A 14,123-nucleotide genomic window follows, 5' to 3' on the forward strand; every position below is an offset into this window, starting at 1 on the left:
TTGCGTCGTCTTGCAAAATAGAGGGCAAATCCGGTGGCAAGGAAACCACCGCTCTCTGGTCAGAGAATAAAGGACAGTCAAGTAAAATGTGGCGGACAGTTATCTGGACGCCACAAGCACTACAGATTGGGGGGTCCTCCCGCCGGAGTTAAAAACCGTGCGTTAAGGGACTGTGCCCGATGCGGAGGCGGGTATTGGTAACTAGGTACTCGACCTAGAAAGCGTGGTTTCACAGAGTAACCACTGGTAAACGATGGGATAATTCATAAGTGTTTTAAACGTCTTGATTAAAATTAAAATCGAGCGCGTTCATTTAATACGTGTGAGATGACGAGGCAAGAAATATTTAATTCATAAATTGATTCCACGATGGTGAGACGATGTCCTGTTTCGCAGGACTGGTCACTAGCATGGATGGCATCTTGGAACAGCAGGTACAGCGCCTGCGCGTAGCGACTTAGACTGCATGCATAACAGCAGGCGCTGAGCGGTTGCCTGTCGTACGGCGTTGACGAGTGGCAGGAGTAACGGTGCGGTCTCGGCTGGTGTTGCAGATGGGCGCCACGGAGATGACGTCAGGCGAAGCGGCGTCGCCGGCGGACGGCGGCGCGGGCGCGGGTTCGGTACCTGGGGCGGCCCCTGACTCCAAGACGTTCGTGCCCTACCAGCCTCGCATCCGTTGGCTGGACCTCATCGTGCAGCTCTTCCTGCACACAGGATTCCTCTACGGCTTCTGGCTGACCTTGACCTCGGCCAAACTCGCCACCACAATATGGGGTAAGTCACGGAGCAGACGACGTAGTTTCACAAGATGTACAAAGTGTCTAGAAAGTGCACTGTGTCATTTAGCTAGTTAGCTGCCTGTTTATTGATCCACAGGTCATTTTATAGCGGCAGTAAAATGAAAACGAGACGGCTTGTTCTCGTCTCTAATGACCTTGTCTTCGATGGGACGTTAAATTCTAATCTACATTCCTTAATTTTCGTTGTATTTTTCGTCTTCCTATTTTGTAATCTCCATTCTGTTCAGCAAACGTCTTGTTTAACAATAACCTTTGTGTCAACACTTATGCTTAAATGGGACTGGATAAATACTTCAAACTCAGAAGCAATCGCCATAACTGTTAACAGGTTTATCCAACTGTGAGACAAGACGGTCAATTTATTCATGGAAAAATGTTTGCTCTTGGGTTTAGAACCACAATTGTATCCAGGTGTGCACTTTCGGCCGAAGAAAATTGATATCCACGGATTTCTTTCTTCAGGACTCCAAAAATACGGAAATCACATGGGGAGAGATTGCGACGAGTTCACATGTTGCCATTGTTATTTGGACTACTCTGCATACGCTTCGTTGGGAGTCCTTATACATCCTCCATAGAGTTCCGATTTCTTGCCATGCTATTTCTATGTTTTTGGAGCCCTGAAGAAAGACATCAGTGAACGTCGATTTGCTACGGACGAAGAGCTGCATGCTTGCATACAATAACGGTTCCGTAGGCAGTCGCAAACATTTTTCCATGAAAACGTACACCGTCTTGTCTCACAGTGGGATAAATGTATTAGAAGTTACAGCGACTACTTTTGAAATAATAAACAGTTCACTTACTTTTTCACGTCTGTCTCGCTGGTCTTCGATGGGGCGTTAAATTCTAATCTTCATTCCTTAATTTTCTTTGTATTTTTCGTCTTCCTGTTTTGGAATCTCCGTTCTCTTCAGGAAATAACCTTTGTGTCAACATTTATGCTTAAATGGGACTGCATAAATATTTCAAAGTCAAAACTTCCGTTATTGAAAGCCCAGAAGAAAATTTGACTGGATGTATATATTTTTTCCGTAGTAAATAGGCAGCATGTATTGTACATATCTGCACTATCACTTTATCTCGGTTTCCTTGCAGCGTTAGGTTTAAATTCTAACTCGAACTTGGACGTCCACTGTCGTCGTCCCCTTCAGGAGCTGACTATCAAACGAGTGAAGACTTGATATATCGTATGTAACAGTCAAGTGAATCATGTCGTGGTGGCATCATGGATAGGTGAACGAATTCACATATACTGTCAGAGATTATATCGACTTATTTATTATTTACACTGCTGGAAAGAAAGTAGTACACCCTTTCAATGATTTCCAATTCACTGAAGATTTATTGCTGCAACAGTGCGTAGGGAGTGCATGAAATGGTTACATTTACAGACCAGTAGCACAAGCAGTTCTGGGATACCAGGTATCGACCCATATCAGTACAAGGTGCAGCCTCCACGTGCAGCGATGCAGGCGTTGGCTCTGTCTTCCAGTCTATCGTACAGACGGCGAGTACTCTCATGGGATACGCTATGCCACACCTGCTCGACTTGTTCACCTACTTCTGTAACAGTTGTTGGCTGACGAGTCGCACGAGGCACTTCCCGTCACATCATATCCCACATGCGGTCGTTTGGAGACAAGTCCGGAGATCGTACATTCCAGGGAAGTTGCTGCACGTCTTGCAGAGAAAGCCGAATTTAACGGACATTGTGTGGTCGAGCATTATCCTGTTGGAATAACACATCACCTTCCTGTTGCAAGAACGGCAAAAGAACGGGTCTAACAATATTCTGCTAGTGTCGAGTGCTGGTTAGCATCCCCTACAGAAACAGGTGTACGAGAGTTGCAACTTATCGCACCCCGAACCATAAGGCCTGGGGGGGGGGGGGGGGGCAGTGTGTCTTGAACGAATGCAGGCTACGAGACTGCGCCCATCGGGTCTACGTCGCACGTGCAAATGACCATCACTTGCGTGTGAGCAGAATCTGCTTTCATCGCTGAAGACCACGGCACACCATTACATCTTCCAAGTGAACATCTGATGGCACCAGTGGAGCCGTGCACGTCGATGCAAGGCGTGAGTGGAAGACGGGCTGGAGGGGTGCGTGCCCGTAATCCCACTGCCAATAACCATTTCACAAGAAATCGTGTTGACACGTCTGGGTTCACAAGCTCTCTTATCTGCATCGTAGTTGCCGCACGATCTTGCACTGCTGTCGTTAGAATATGACGATCTTGGATGTCGGCTGTGCTGCATGGATGTCCGGAACCTCGTCTAGATGAGTGATCACTGATACCAGTATCACTGCGCAACTGACGCAGCACGTCCAGCTTGTAAGGCAGTCCCCGAAAGGACAGTCTTGCCACTCGGAAGGCCACCGTTTAACACCTTTAAAATTCACGCAGTTAGCTGTAGGAAGCACAAATGTATCCCCTTGGCATAGTTGCCTGCTTGCTTCGTACGTTTGCTCCACACTGAGCCTTCAGACTGCGAACGTTCCCTATTAAGGGATGGACACAGATGGCCGTCTCGTAACTATGCCACTACGCTGTTTGTTGGCGGACGACTCTGAAACCATAAATGGAAATGCCGTGTGGCTAGGGCCTCCCGTAGGGTAGACCGTTCGCCTGGTGCAAGTCTTTCAAGTTGACTCCACTTAGGCGACTTGCGTGTCGATGGGGATGAAATGATGATGATAAGGACAACGCAACACCCAGTCCCTGAGCGCAGAAAATCTCCGACCCAACTGGGAATCGAACCCGGGTCGTCAGGGATGACATTCCGTCGCGCTGACCACTCAGCTACCAGGGGCGGACACTCTGAAACCACTATCAATACATTTACTATACCCCAAGTGGCATATGCCGTCAGCGGATCAAAATCCAGGTGTACTATTTTTTTCTGGCAGTGTATTATTGGCTTCTAGCATGCTCGCTTAAAGCAAGCACGTCTTAAAAGCGTTTGCAAACACGGGAAAATAATTGATTAAAAGCTCTCCGGTGGCAGTGTTAAAATACCGCGACCTTTGCAAGAGAGGCATACTCAGCATTGTCTGCCGAGATGATGAGTGTGACACAACAACAGAATACCTGTACCCTGGGAAATTCTACATTCGTCCAGGAAAATTATATTTCAGTATCTTCATAATATCATATTTTGGTGTTCATTCTGTAATTAGGCGTCTGATGGAAATTATTACAGAAATACAATTATACTAGGTATAAACAGATAACCTTTTTCATTTAAATTATGTGCTTCGGTCCTTTCAAAAAATTAAATGTCTGTCTTTCCCTCTAGATCTTTTTATGTCTTCTGGTGCTATGAACCTGGCGAAGGCGTCATGTGCACTCCATTATGTTTCTCCAAGAAATGGCACAGTGCGAAGAGACAGGGAGCGATCAGGTCTCGAGAGCTCTCCTACAAAAATTCGACTCTGTTCCCGCACGGCACTCGCACTGAAAGAAGATGTGATTTACATCAACAATTGTCATGTCATCACACTGATTTTATGTGAGTAGGCGTCGAAAAGTCCATGATTGAGTCGCATTCTCACTTTGGTCGCTATTATTTTCCTTGATTTTCTGGACGTTGCATACCATGGCTGTGTTGATATGAACGGCATTGCCTTTAGCTCATGTTTTTCTTTTATTTTATTATTCCTATCATGGGAGAACTCCTTGTTGTTAGGTTTTCAGAACGCAGTGTGTGTCTTCCGCGCCTAATTGCGTCTTTTTGTAGTTGGCCATCTGTTCCATTGTACTTAAAGCCGGAATGATAGTTGGTCCACACAAATTCTGGTATTTGACTGTCTTTCCATGCTTGATGCTGCTGATCTGCTGGGTCAGAAATGTGCGTACTTGTTCTTTTGTTGCTATTTCTGTAACTGATAGGTTTGAGATCTGCGTCAGGGGTAATTAGCAGCGCAATCGACCTCATTAGAAAGTATACAACTGGGCGTACTCCTTTGTAGCCTCGCATAATTTAGCAGTCGCATCGATATACCAAAAAGGGTTTAGCGGCTGTCCTGGTTAAAGTGGTTTAGTCCCATCTCATCGCCTTTCTTGACCACAGCAATCCAGTAAGACAATGCAAGGGGCAATATTTTAGTTTCATCAAACATAAGTCTGTACTTGTTTGTGACGTGTGTTCGGCAACCACTTGTTGGCACAAATCTCGGTGTTTAATAATGCGTCGTTTAACATTTGATTTCATCTAAATCATCCAGTAAAAATAGTAAAAGGATAATCTCAGAATGATCATCTGGTGTGTTATCATGGACTGACACGGGTATCACAGCGTCACATGCCAATGGTGGAGACAGAACTGTTGTCGCAGGTTCGAATCCTGCTTCGGGCATGGATGTGTGTGATGTCCTTAGGGTACTTAGGTTTTTCTAGGGGACTCATGACCTCAGAAGTTAAGTCCCATAGTGCCCAGAGCTATTTGAACCATTTTTGAAAACTCCAATGTATTGTAAATACTCGTCTTTGCTGCAGGATGAATAGGCCCAGGTCATTTAAACAGATAAAACTTGACAGTTATTTTAATAACTATTTATCGGAGAAGTTCGCACAACAAACAAAAACAGTCTTCTCCAAGTATCAGCCTCAAAATTATAGCCCTCAGGGGCCTCAGCGGTGTACCTAAATACAACAAAATGATTACGATGATTCTTTTTTTTTCAAACTTTCATGATAATTAGTTATAACCCTTGAAGTGTGTTCACGATGTTTAGTTCTTATGTTACAACATTTCTCATATTTGTTAAATGTTTCATTTGCATCTAATATTCTAAAAATCACATGCGTTTTTCATTACAAATTATAATTTCTTCACGTCATAAATTTGATGTTTTACATAAATATTCTCTATTGGTTTTGTCGCAATATTTCTCCACATTTCCATGACTTTTATTTAGTCAGTTTTTTCTATTAAAACATTTGCTCCACTAATTAATATCTTCTTTTACGTAAGAACATATAAAAATGTACTCTGCAAACAATGGTTCATACATTGTTAGTTTAGTATTATTGACCACAAAATTTCTGAAATCCAAACAGTTAAATCCAGTTAGTAACGTTCACATCATTAAAGTATATTCATAGTTACCGCACACCATTATAAAATGAATGGTTTATTTTGCAACCCAAGACACGGAAAGCAACATACAGTGTTACGATCTTATCGGTATCATACAGTTCATAACATATCGAACAGTTGATAAATTCCCTACTGGTTAAGTTAGACGTCAGTCAACACCAAGTATCGCTTGCCTTGGAGATCCTAGTTTCGTGATAAGTGATGCAAACTTCCGGGTGGTGCAATATTCAAACGGCAGCAACAACAGTACAATGTGAACATCACAAACAAAACCCTTGGCATTCAAGACAACGTCTAGTAGTCGCGGCCGGCGAGGGGCCGAGCGGTTATAGGTGCTACAGTCTGGAACCGCGCGACCGCTACGGTCGTAGGTTCGAATCTTGCCTCGGGCATGAATGTGTGTGATGTCCTTAGGTTAGTTAGGTTTAAGTAGTTCTAAGTTCTAGGGGACTGATAACCTCAGAGTGTGTTGTGTTTTGTTTCAGTGAATAGCCCATAAAAACGAAATAAATACAGCAAGAGATCTCGCGTCTACTATCTTCGAACTGTTTTCGTTTCTTGTCTTTGGGCTTTTTAGTGAAACAAATGTTATTTATATCAACATTCTGTGTTTTTTCCCCTTGATTTTTTTCGAAATGAAGAATAAGACAGACAACTGGCTACATCCTTAAAATGAATCCACTGATCTGACTGAAGATGAGATGTAAGCCCTCGGAACAAGTCGTGGAAAAAACTCAAACTGACTGACAGATGAATGTGTCGAAATGTTTGTTGCATGACCATTTTTCTGCACTAGGTGCTATAAACTAATTATTATTGGTTTTTCCGTCTTACGCTAAATGTTATTTAAGATTGTTTTTCACCAGACGCTCCTTCCTTTTATTTATAAAGCTAATGAGTGACGAAGCTTTTGACTTCAGCCTCAACTAACAACGAAGAAAGAGGTAGTCGACTTCGAAATACACTACTGGCCATTAAAATTGCTACAACATGAAGATAACGTGCTACAGACGCGAAATAAAACCGACAGGAAGAAGATGCTATGATATGCAAATGAATAGCTTTTCAGAGCATTCACACATGGTTGTCGCCGGTGGCGACACCTACAACGTGCCCAGCAGTTGACCGGCGTTGCCTCGTGAAACGTTGTTGTGATGCCTCGTGTAAGCAGGAGAAATGCGTACCATCACGTTTCCGACTTTGATACAGGTCTAGCCTATCGTGATCGCGGTTTATCGTATCGCGATATTGCTGCTCGCGTTGGTCGAGATCCAATGACTGGTAGCAGAATATGGAATCGGTGGGTTCAGGAGGGTAATACGGAACGCCGTGCTGGATCCCAACGGTCTCGTATCACTAGCAGTCGAGATGACGGGCATCTTATGCGCATGGCTGTAACGGTTCGTGCAGCCACGTCTCGATCCCTGAGTCAACAGATGGGGACGTTTGCAAGACAACAACCGTCTGCAAGAACAGTTCGACGACGTTTGCAGCAGCATGGACTATCAACTCGGAAACCATGCTGCGGTTACCCTTGACGCTGCATCACAGACAGGAGCGCCTGCGATGGTGTACTCAACGACGAACCTGGGTGCACGAATGGCTAGACGTCATTTTTTCGGATGAATCCAGGTTCTGTTTACAGCATCGTGATGGTCGCATCCGTGTTTGGCGATATCGCTGTGAACGCACATTGGAAGCGTGTATTCGTCATCGCCATACTGGCGTATCACCCGGTGGGATGGTATGGGGTGCCATTGGCTACACGTCTCGGTCACCTCTTGTTCGCATTGACGGCACTTTGAACAGTGGGCGTTACATTTCAGATGTGTTACGACCCATGGCTCTATCCTTCATTCGATCCCTGCGATACCCTACATTTCAGTAGGATAATGCACGACCGCGTGTTGCAGGTCCTGTACAGGCCTTTTTGGATACTGAAAATGTTGGACTGCTGCCCTGGCCAGCACATTCTCCAGATCTCTCACCAATTGAAAACGTCTGATCAATGGTAGCCGAGCAACTGGCTCGTCACAATACACCAGTCACTACTCTTGATGATCTGTGGTATCGTGTTGAAGCTGCATGGGCAGCTGTACCTGTACACGCCATCCAAGCTCTGTTTGACTCAATGCCCAGGCGTATCAAGGCCGTTATCACGGCTAGAGGTGGTTGTTGTGGGTACTGATTTCTCAGGATCTATTACGTGAAAATGTAATCACATGTCAGTTCTAGTATAATATATTTGTCCAATGAATTCCCGTTTATCATCTGCATTTCTTCTTGGTGTAGCAATTTTAATGGCCAGTAGTGTAATTAGCTTATAAATGTTTTGATTTGTTTAGTAAACATTCACCGGCAGCGTCAGGTCATTCTGGTCGCGCGTTGACTTTGCTGGAAGCTGGCGTGGGATGTCGCGTGAGGGCAGCCGGAAGTGCTGCTATCTGATGGAGCTCCTAGCCGGCAGAGTAGCCAGAGCTGCCGGACACGTTCGCCACATTACGGGATTGCCTCGGCGCTGCGCCGCGCCCGCTGTTTGACAGAGCCCTAGTGCTGTCAAATGGCGGCCCATTCTTCCTTTTTCGGTAAAGTGGGCGTGGTCGAAGATCGCGTAAGACTGGGCCGAGCTTCTAGGTACTTTAATGTGACGCCATCATGACGTTTCACTTCTGTTCCATGGCATTCAGGTGACTAAATAGTGACAGTACAGAACTTTACTTTTGCTTATTTTTACATAGATTAAAAATTTTAACCTTGTCTGTGTCTAGGATGCATGGATTGGTTTAGGTCTATATCTGTGTTACGAAATTTATAAAATAACGCTTCCTCAGCTTCAGTCATGTTTACACTGACTGGCAAAAAAAAGTTAATTGCCCTGAAGACATGGTCGGATCTCGCTGTAACTTAGTCCACGAACACACTGGAGGCTACGGCTGAGTCATCGACATTCCCCTGTAGACGTCAGAAAGACTTACACTGGGTGACCTTAGCGACAAGCAGATCACTCCCCATGGGACCATGTTAATTAAATTACAAGTGTCGCGCAACAAATAATTAATGAACTGAATTTATTAAACACTGTTGGCCCTGTATACGTGAAATACGAGTGCTGTAACTCACAAGATGAAAAAAAGCGGGTTCATCAAACTACCGAATGAAACAATGGTCACTATAAAACCATATTTGTTACAAGCCTGCGTAGACTTCAACTTAAACACAAATGCGCAAAGACAGAAAATTGTAATCTTCATGAGTTAGCACAGATTACAATGGAATTGAAACAGTAATATCATGGCAAAGATCGGGTAATGAGTCTGGCGTGAATATGGTTCAAAAGGCACTGAGCACTATGGGACTTAACATCTGAGGTCATCAGTCCCCTAGAACTTAGAACCACTTAAACCTAACTAACCTAAGGACATCACACACATCCATGCCCGAGGCAGGATTCGAACCTGCGACCGTTGCAGTCGCGCGGTTCCGGACTGCAGCGCCTAGAACCGCGTAGCCACCACGGTCGGCCTGGCGTGATACCTTAAAGTCAACACAACATTTGAGGAAACAAATACGTTAACTGAAATCGCACCAGGGGCTGCCGATTGTCAACAAATAAGGCAGGAGGGAACTACAGAAAGAATCGTGCATGCACCGACTATCTAGATTGAGTGCATGTTGAGCTCGTGATTGCTAATAAACATGTGAAAGTCTTCTCCGTCTGAAATATTCGCATACATCCTATAACTTGGTTTGCGAGCGCTGCAGGTGGCTGGAAAATTCTAAGTCATCTGGCCTGCACCAAAGACTGCTCTCTCTCAGACCACGGAATCTAAGTCTCTCTGTAGTATGAAATGTAAGCTGGTGAGTCTCGGATTGAAGTACTTGTATAGATCGCTCCCAGCAAGAAGCAGAATTTTGAGTGTCAGCCTTAGGCATGATATTGATCACCAGTGATAACGATTATTACGAGTGCTGACCAATCAGATCCATTCCATCAATGCACCAATCTCCACTCGACACTCAATTTTAATATTACTAATCAATCATGATGGTTTTTAGTGATGGAGCTGAGAAAAAAAGCAACCTCTGACTCCCTCTATCTACCCAATTTCGCGTTTCGGTAAATAACACTTTCACCAGCTACACACAAGCGCGTTATTTTCTCCCACTCCAGAATTTATTTATATTATCCCTTGCTCCTCTTCAGCACACAACTATTCAGTTAAATTGGCGCTAGACCGACGTTGCGGCTTAAGCACAAAAGAGCCAGATGGCCTCTCCTCTCACTTCACTTTACAGATATTGTCTTTACTCCATCCTGCGCTTAGCCGATCCCAGAATTCGGGCTTCCTGCATGGGACAGCGCATTACAATACTGTTAGCTCGCCATAAGTCTCCATGACGCCGGTGGGTAGGCCACGTGAAAAACAGTACACAATTGCTTTCCATCATTTAGGATGCAAACACGCATGGCGACTGCCCGGTGGAGCTTAGCCCACACACAATATACCGGCCGAAGTGCTTTTACCTGGCTCCTCCTTCCTCTGTCCTACTGGCGGTGCCCTTCCCTTGAACAGGACTGCGACACCCTGATGGCCAGACACTGGCCCGCTCTCCCCTGTTCTACTGGCTTCTGCTCAACATGTATTCAATAGGAATTCCAACTACACATATAAACAAATTTCCAGAATAAGAAATTATATGGAATCATAGTAGTTAGATCTGGCAATCACTGACGTTAACTTTGCCATTATTTGTACTCTCATTTGCCGGCCGGGGTGGCCGAGCGGTTCTAGGCGCTACAGTCTGGAACCGCGCGACCGCTGCGGTCGCAGATTCGAATCCTGGCTCGGGCATGGATGTGTGTGATGTCCTTAGGTTAGTTAGGTTTAAGTAGTTCTAAGTTCTAGGGGACTGATGACCTCAGAAGATAAGTCCCATAGTGCTCAGAGCCATTTGTACTCTCATTTCTAGTTGGAATTAATTTACCGGGTGGTTACAATTAAACTTTCCCTATTTAACACGTCGTAACACGGAAACTAATTACCGCACGAGTACCAAACATGGTAGCATTAATGTTAAGGTCATGGAAGAGAGAAATAATGCAGAATCAATTGAATTGAATCACATCTAATGTGCTGCTCCTGTACATCGTACCAGTACATACCGGTACCATTACTGCTACAAAAGGACCTCAGTATAGCGCCCATCAGTGTGCAGTAAAGTCTGAAAGAACAGGATTGTATTCTGCACAGCTGAACGAAGCATGTCCGTAGGTATGTTGGCTACCTCTCTTGATATTCTACGCTTCAGATCAGCACATGTGTGAATGTTCCCCTAAACTCTGTCCTTCAGGTAGCCCCACAACCAGAAATCACCGGGAGTGAGATCAGATGATCATGCCGGTTATGCATTTGGAAACGATCGGCCGATAATTCGATCATTTCCAAATCTGTTTCGGAGAAGCAGGTGAACATCACGAGCTATGTGCCGTGGAGCCACATCCTGCATGAAAACTGTTGAGTTCAACGCGTCTCTCTCGCGGGTATGACAAGCTTGCGAAGCACATTGCAGTAACGCTGCCCAGTCACACTGTACGTCTTTGGTCCTTGAGCGCCAACCTGTTCAAAAAAGTATGGGTCAATGATGAACGTAGCCGTGAAGCCACACCAGACAGTGACACGTTCACCACACAGAGGAACTAAATGCACAGTGACTAGAGATGAAGATCCCCACACTCGGCAATTCTGTGTGTTCACCTCATACGTCAGAGAAAAATGACCCTCGTCTGTCCATAGGTGGTCCAGGGCCAGACCTCGTCAACATCAACTCTAACGAAAAATGGAGAGCGAAGTCAATAAGTCATTGCGCCTCCTGTGGTGCAAACTGCTGTACGATATGGATCTTGTACGGATACCACTTGAGAATGGTTCGAAGCACCTTCTGTACAGTGGACCACAGGATGTTCAGCTGTCGTGACGCAGCACGCGCACTGCCTGACGATCGGGAATTGCGTGCAGCGTTGTCTGCCATAACAACAGCGATTTCATCAACCATCTGTGGTGCAACCGGTGTTCGGCCTCTTTCCGGAGTGACGCCCAGTTCTTCAGTTGATTCGAAGTTCTTCATAATGCTCCGCACAGCAGGTGGAGAAAGAGGACTCTTCCGTAATCCTCTCAGCCGGCGATATTCTCGAAGTGCAGCTACAGCATTACTGTTGTTTTGGTAATAGAGCTTCACCAACAATGTCCTGCTCCTTTTGTCCAAGCTCATGCTGACACGTCAACAAGTGCACTGCGACTGGTCAGGTGTGTATGAGACTATGAATCACAATGACTGATCATGGCACCTGGTGGGCATAGCTGGAACTGTACGTTGGCGCTGTGCGGCATGGCAACCATGCACCCCATACTCTTGACATTAATGCTACCAAGTTTGGTACTTGTACGGTAATTAGTTTCCGTGTTATAACGTGTTAAATAGGGTAAGTTTAATTATAACCACCCGGTGTATTAGATGTGGTTTTCAGTTTAATGGAGTCTGATTATGATACGTGACAGTTTTGAAAAAAACGGTCGCATAATAATATCATCGGCAGGTATGTAAATTAGAACTGCAATTCCCTGTGACAAAACGGCCACCAGAGTCCGTTAGTGTTGTACGTGTTTAGTGTTTTTACCCGGCCTGGTAGGATGTGTAAGGGTCGTCAACAGCGTCAGATGTTGAGTGATCTCTGTGGAGAAGAAGGAGGCGCCACGTACTCATGTGAGACAGCATTATCGGCACCTGACACAGTTTGAGTGCGAACTTACTGTGGGCCTCTGTTTGATCAGATGGTCGAATTGTGCAGTATTCAGATTTGTGGGGCATTCGAATAAAACAGTGGCCCGATGCTGGAATGTATGCGAACATGAGGACAGGCACATTTGCTGTCAAGGATCCCGTCGATTATGATTACCACAAGATAAAATCTCCATATTCTGCACCAAGCTTATCATAACCTCTTCACACCTGTGGCTGCCATTCGAAGGAAGATGGCGTATAAAAATTCATTCGACATCGAGGTCACAAGCTCGGATTTTGTCAAGGATGTGGAGGAAATAGGCCTTGCCCTTTCAAAGGAACCATCCCGGCATTTTCCTGGAGCGATTTAGGGGCCTGCCATTCGAGAAGGAGAAATGGACTTCCTGTAACATTCTGTATCATCTCGCACCTCGCAGCTGTCGGATTAGGAATTACTATCTTACGCCTAGGCTGCCGTTAACATAACACAAACGGCTGCGTTTGTAGCGATACTGTGACCAGGAAGCATGAAATTGGCATCGGATGTAAACAGTGTGACGTATGGAGGTTTGGTCGGTCTGGGCAGCCGAAGCAACAATCTGAAAATCTGTGTTCGAGTCCCGGCATGGCATCAATTTTCATGTCACTAATAGGTAGTACATCTATAACTAATCCTGCTAATGTCAAAAAATTGGCACTCAGCGTATAAACTACGAGTCAACAGTCAAAATAATTCTCATGTTTAAGTCTAATTCTTCAAAAAATTTCCATTTCCACCTCGGCTTTATTATGATCACCGTCATTTAATTTACACTGTCAGTATTAAGTTAACGCGTGGAGAGCAATGTTCTGAGCCATATATCATGAGGTTTTATAGTTTAGCACGTATGCCACTATGGCAGTATTGTTATTCAAATCGTTGACGAGTATGGAGTGTTGTTTCAGTCGAGTGTACTAATCCGACAGTTACATATTTAAATGACAGACTATATTGTGTACACCCACACAGGGTGACAGCAAATTTTCGTGTAAATCGAAGGAGGAGGGGGAGAAAGGAAAGGGATTATTGATACCAGCTGCATCAGAACTTTGTGCGGCATCTGCAGCGACGAGTGAAAATGTGTGACGGACACAGTGTTTATCGCAAATGCGCATACTATGTCGGCGCTCCTCTCTCCTGTCGAGCGATCCAGATTCCCACCTGGAGCCCTCTATCCTCAGTCCATGTCCTTCATTCTTGCTACTTTGAGATTTCCGCAGGAGATCAGACGTAATTGTTCAAATGGCTCTGAGCACTATGGGACTTAACATCTATGGTCATCAGTCCCCTAGAACTTAGAACTACTTAAACCTAACTACCTAAGGACAGTACACAACACCCAGCCATCACGAGGCAGAGAAAATCCCTGACCCCGCCGGGAATCGAAATCGGGA

At 45.0% G+C, this 14,123-nt stretch overlaps 1 protein-coding gene across 2 annotated transcripts in view; it reads left to right on the plus strand.

Moving 5' to 3' along the window:
- The window catches only part of LOC124775043 (acyl-CoA Delta-9 desaturase-like), a 646,525-nt gene that overhangs the window by 561,649 nt on the left and 70,753 nt on the right, over positions 1-14,123 (plus strand). For both annotated transcript variants that reach the window (XM_047249823.1, XM_047249824.1), the window contains exon 2: positions 555-777. In XM_047249823.1, the coding sequence (XP_047105779.1) occupies positions 555-777 (223 nt within the window). The remainder of the gene's footprint in view (positions 1-554; positions 778-14,123) is intronic.

Source organism: Schistocerca piceifrons, chromosome 2 (genome assembly GCF_021461385.2).
Source record: "Schistocerca piceifrons isolate TAMUIC-IGC-003096 chromosome 2, iqSchPice1.1, whole genome shotgun sequence".
In the NCBI taxonomy this organism is placed as follows: domain Eukaryota; kingdom Metazoa; phylum Arthropoda; class Insecta; order Orthoptera; family Acrididae; genus Schistocerca; species Schistocerca piceifrons.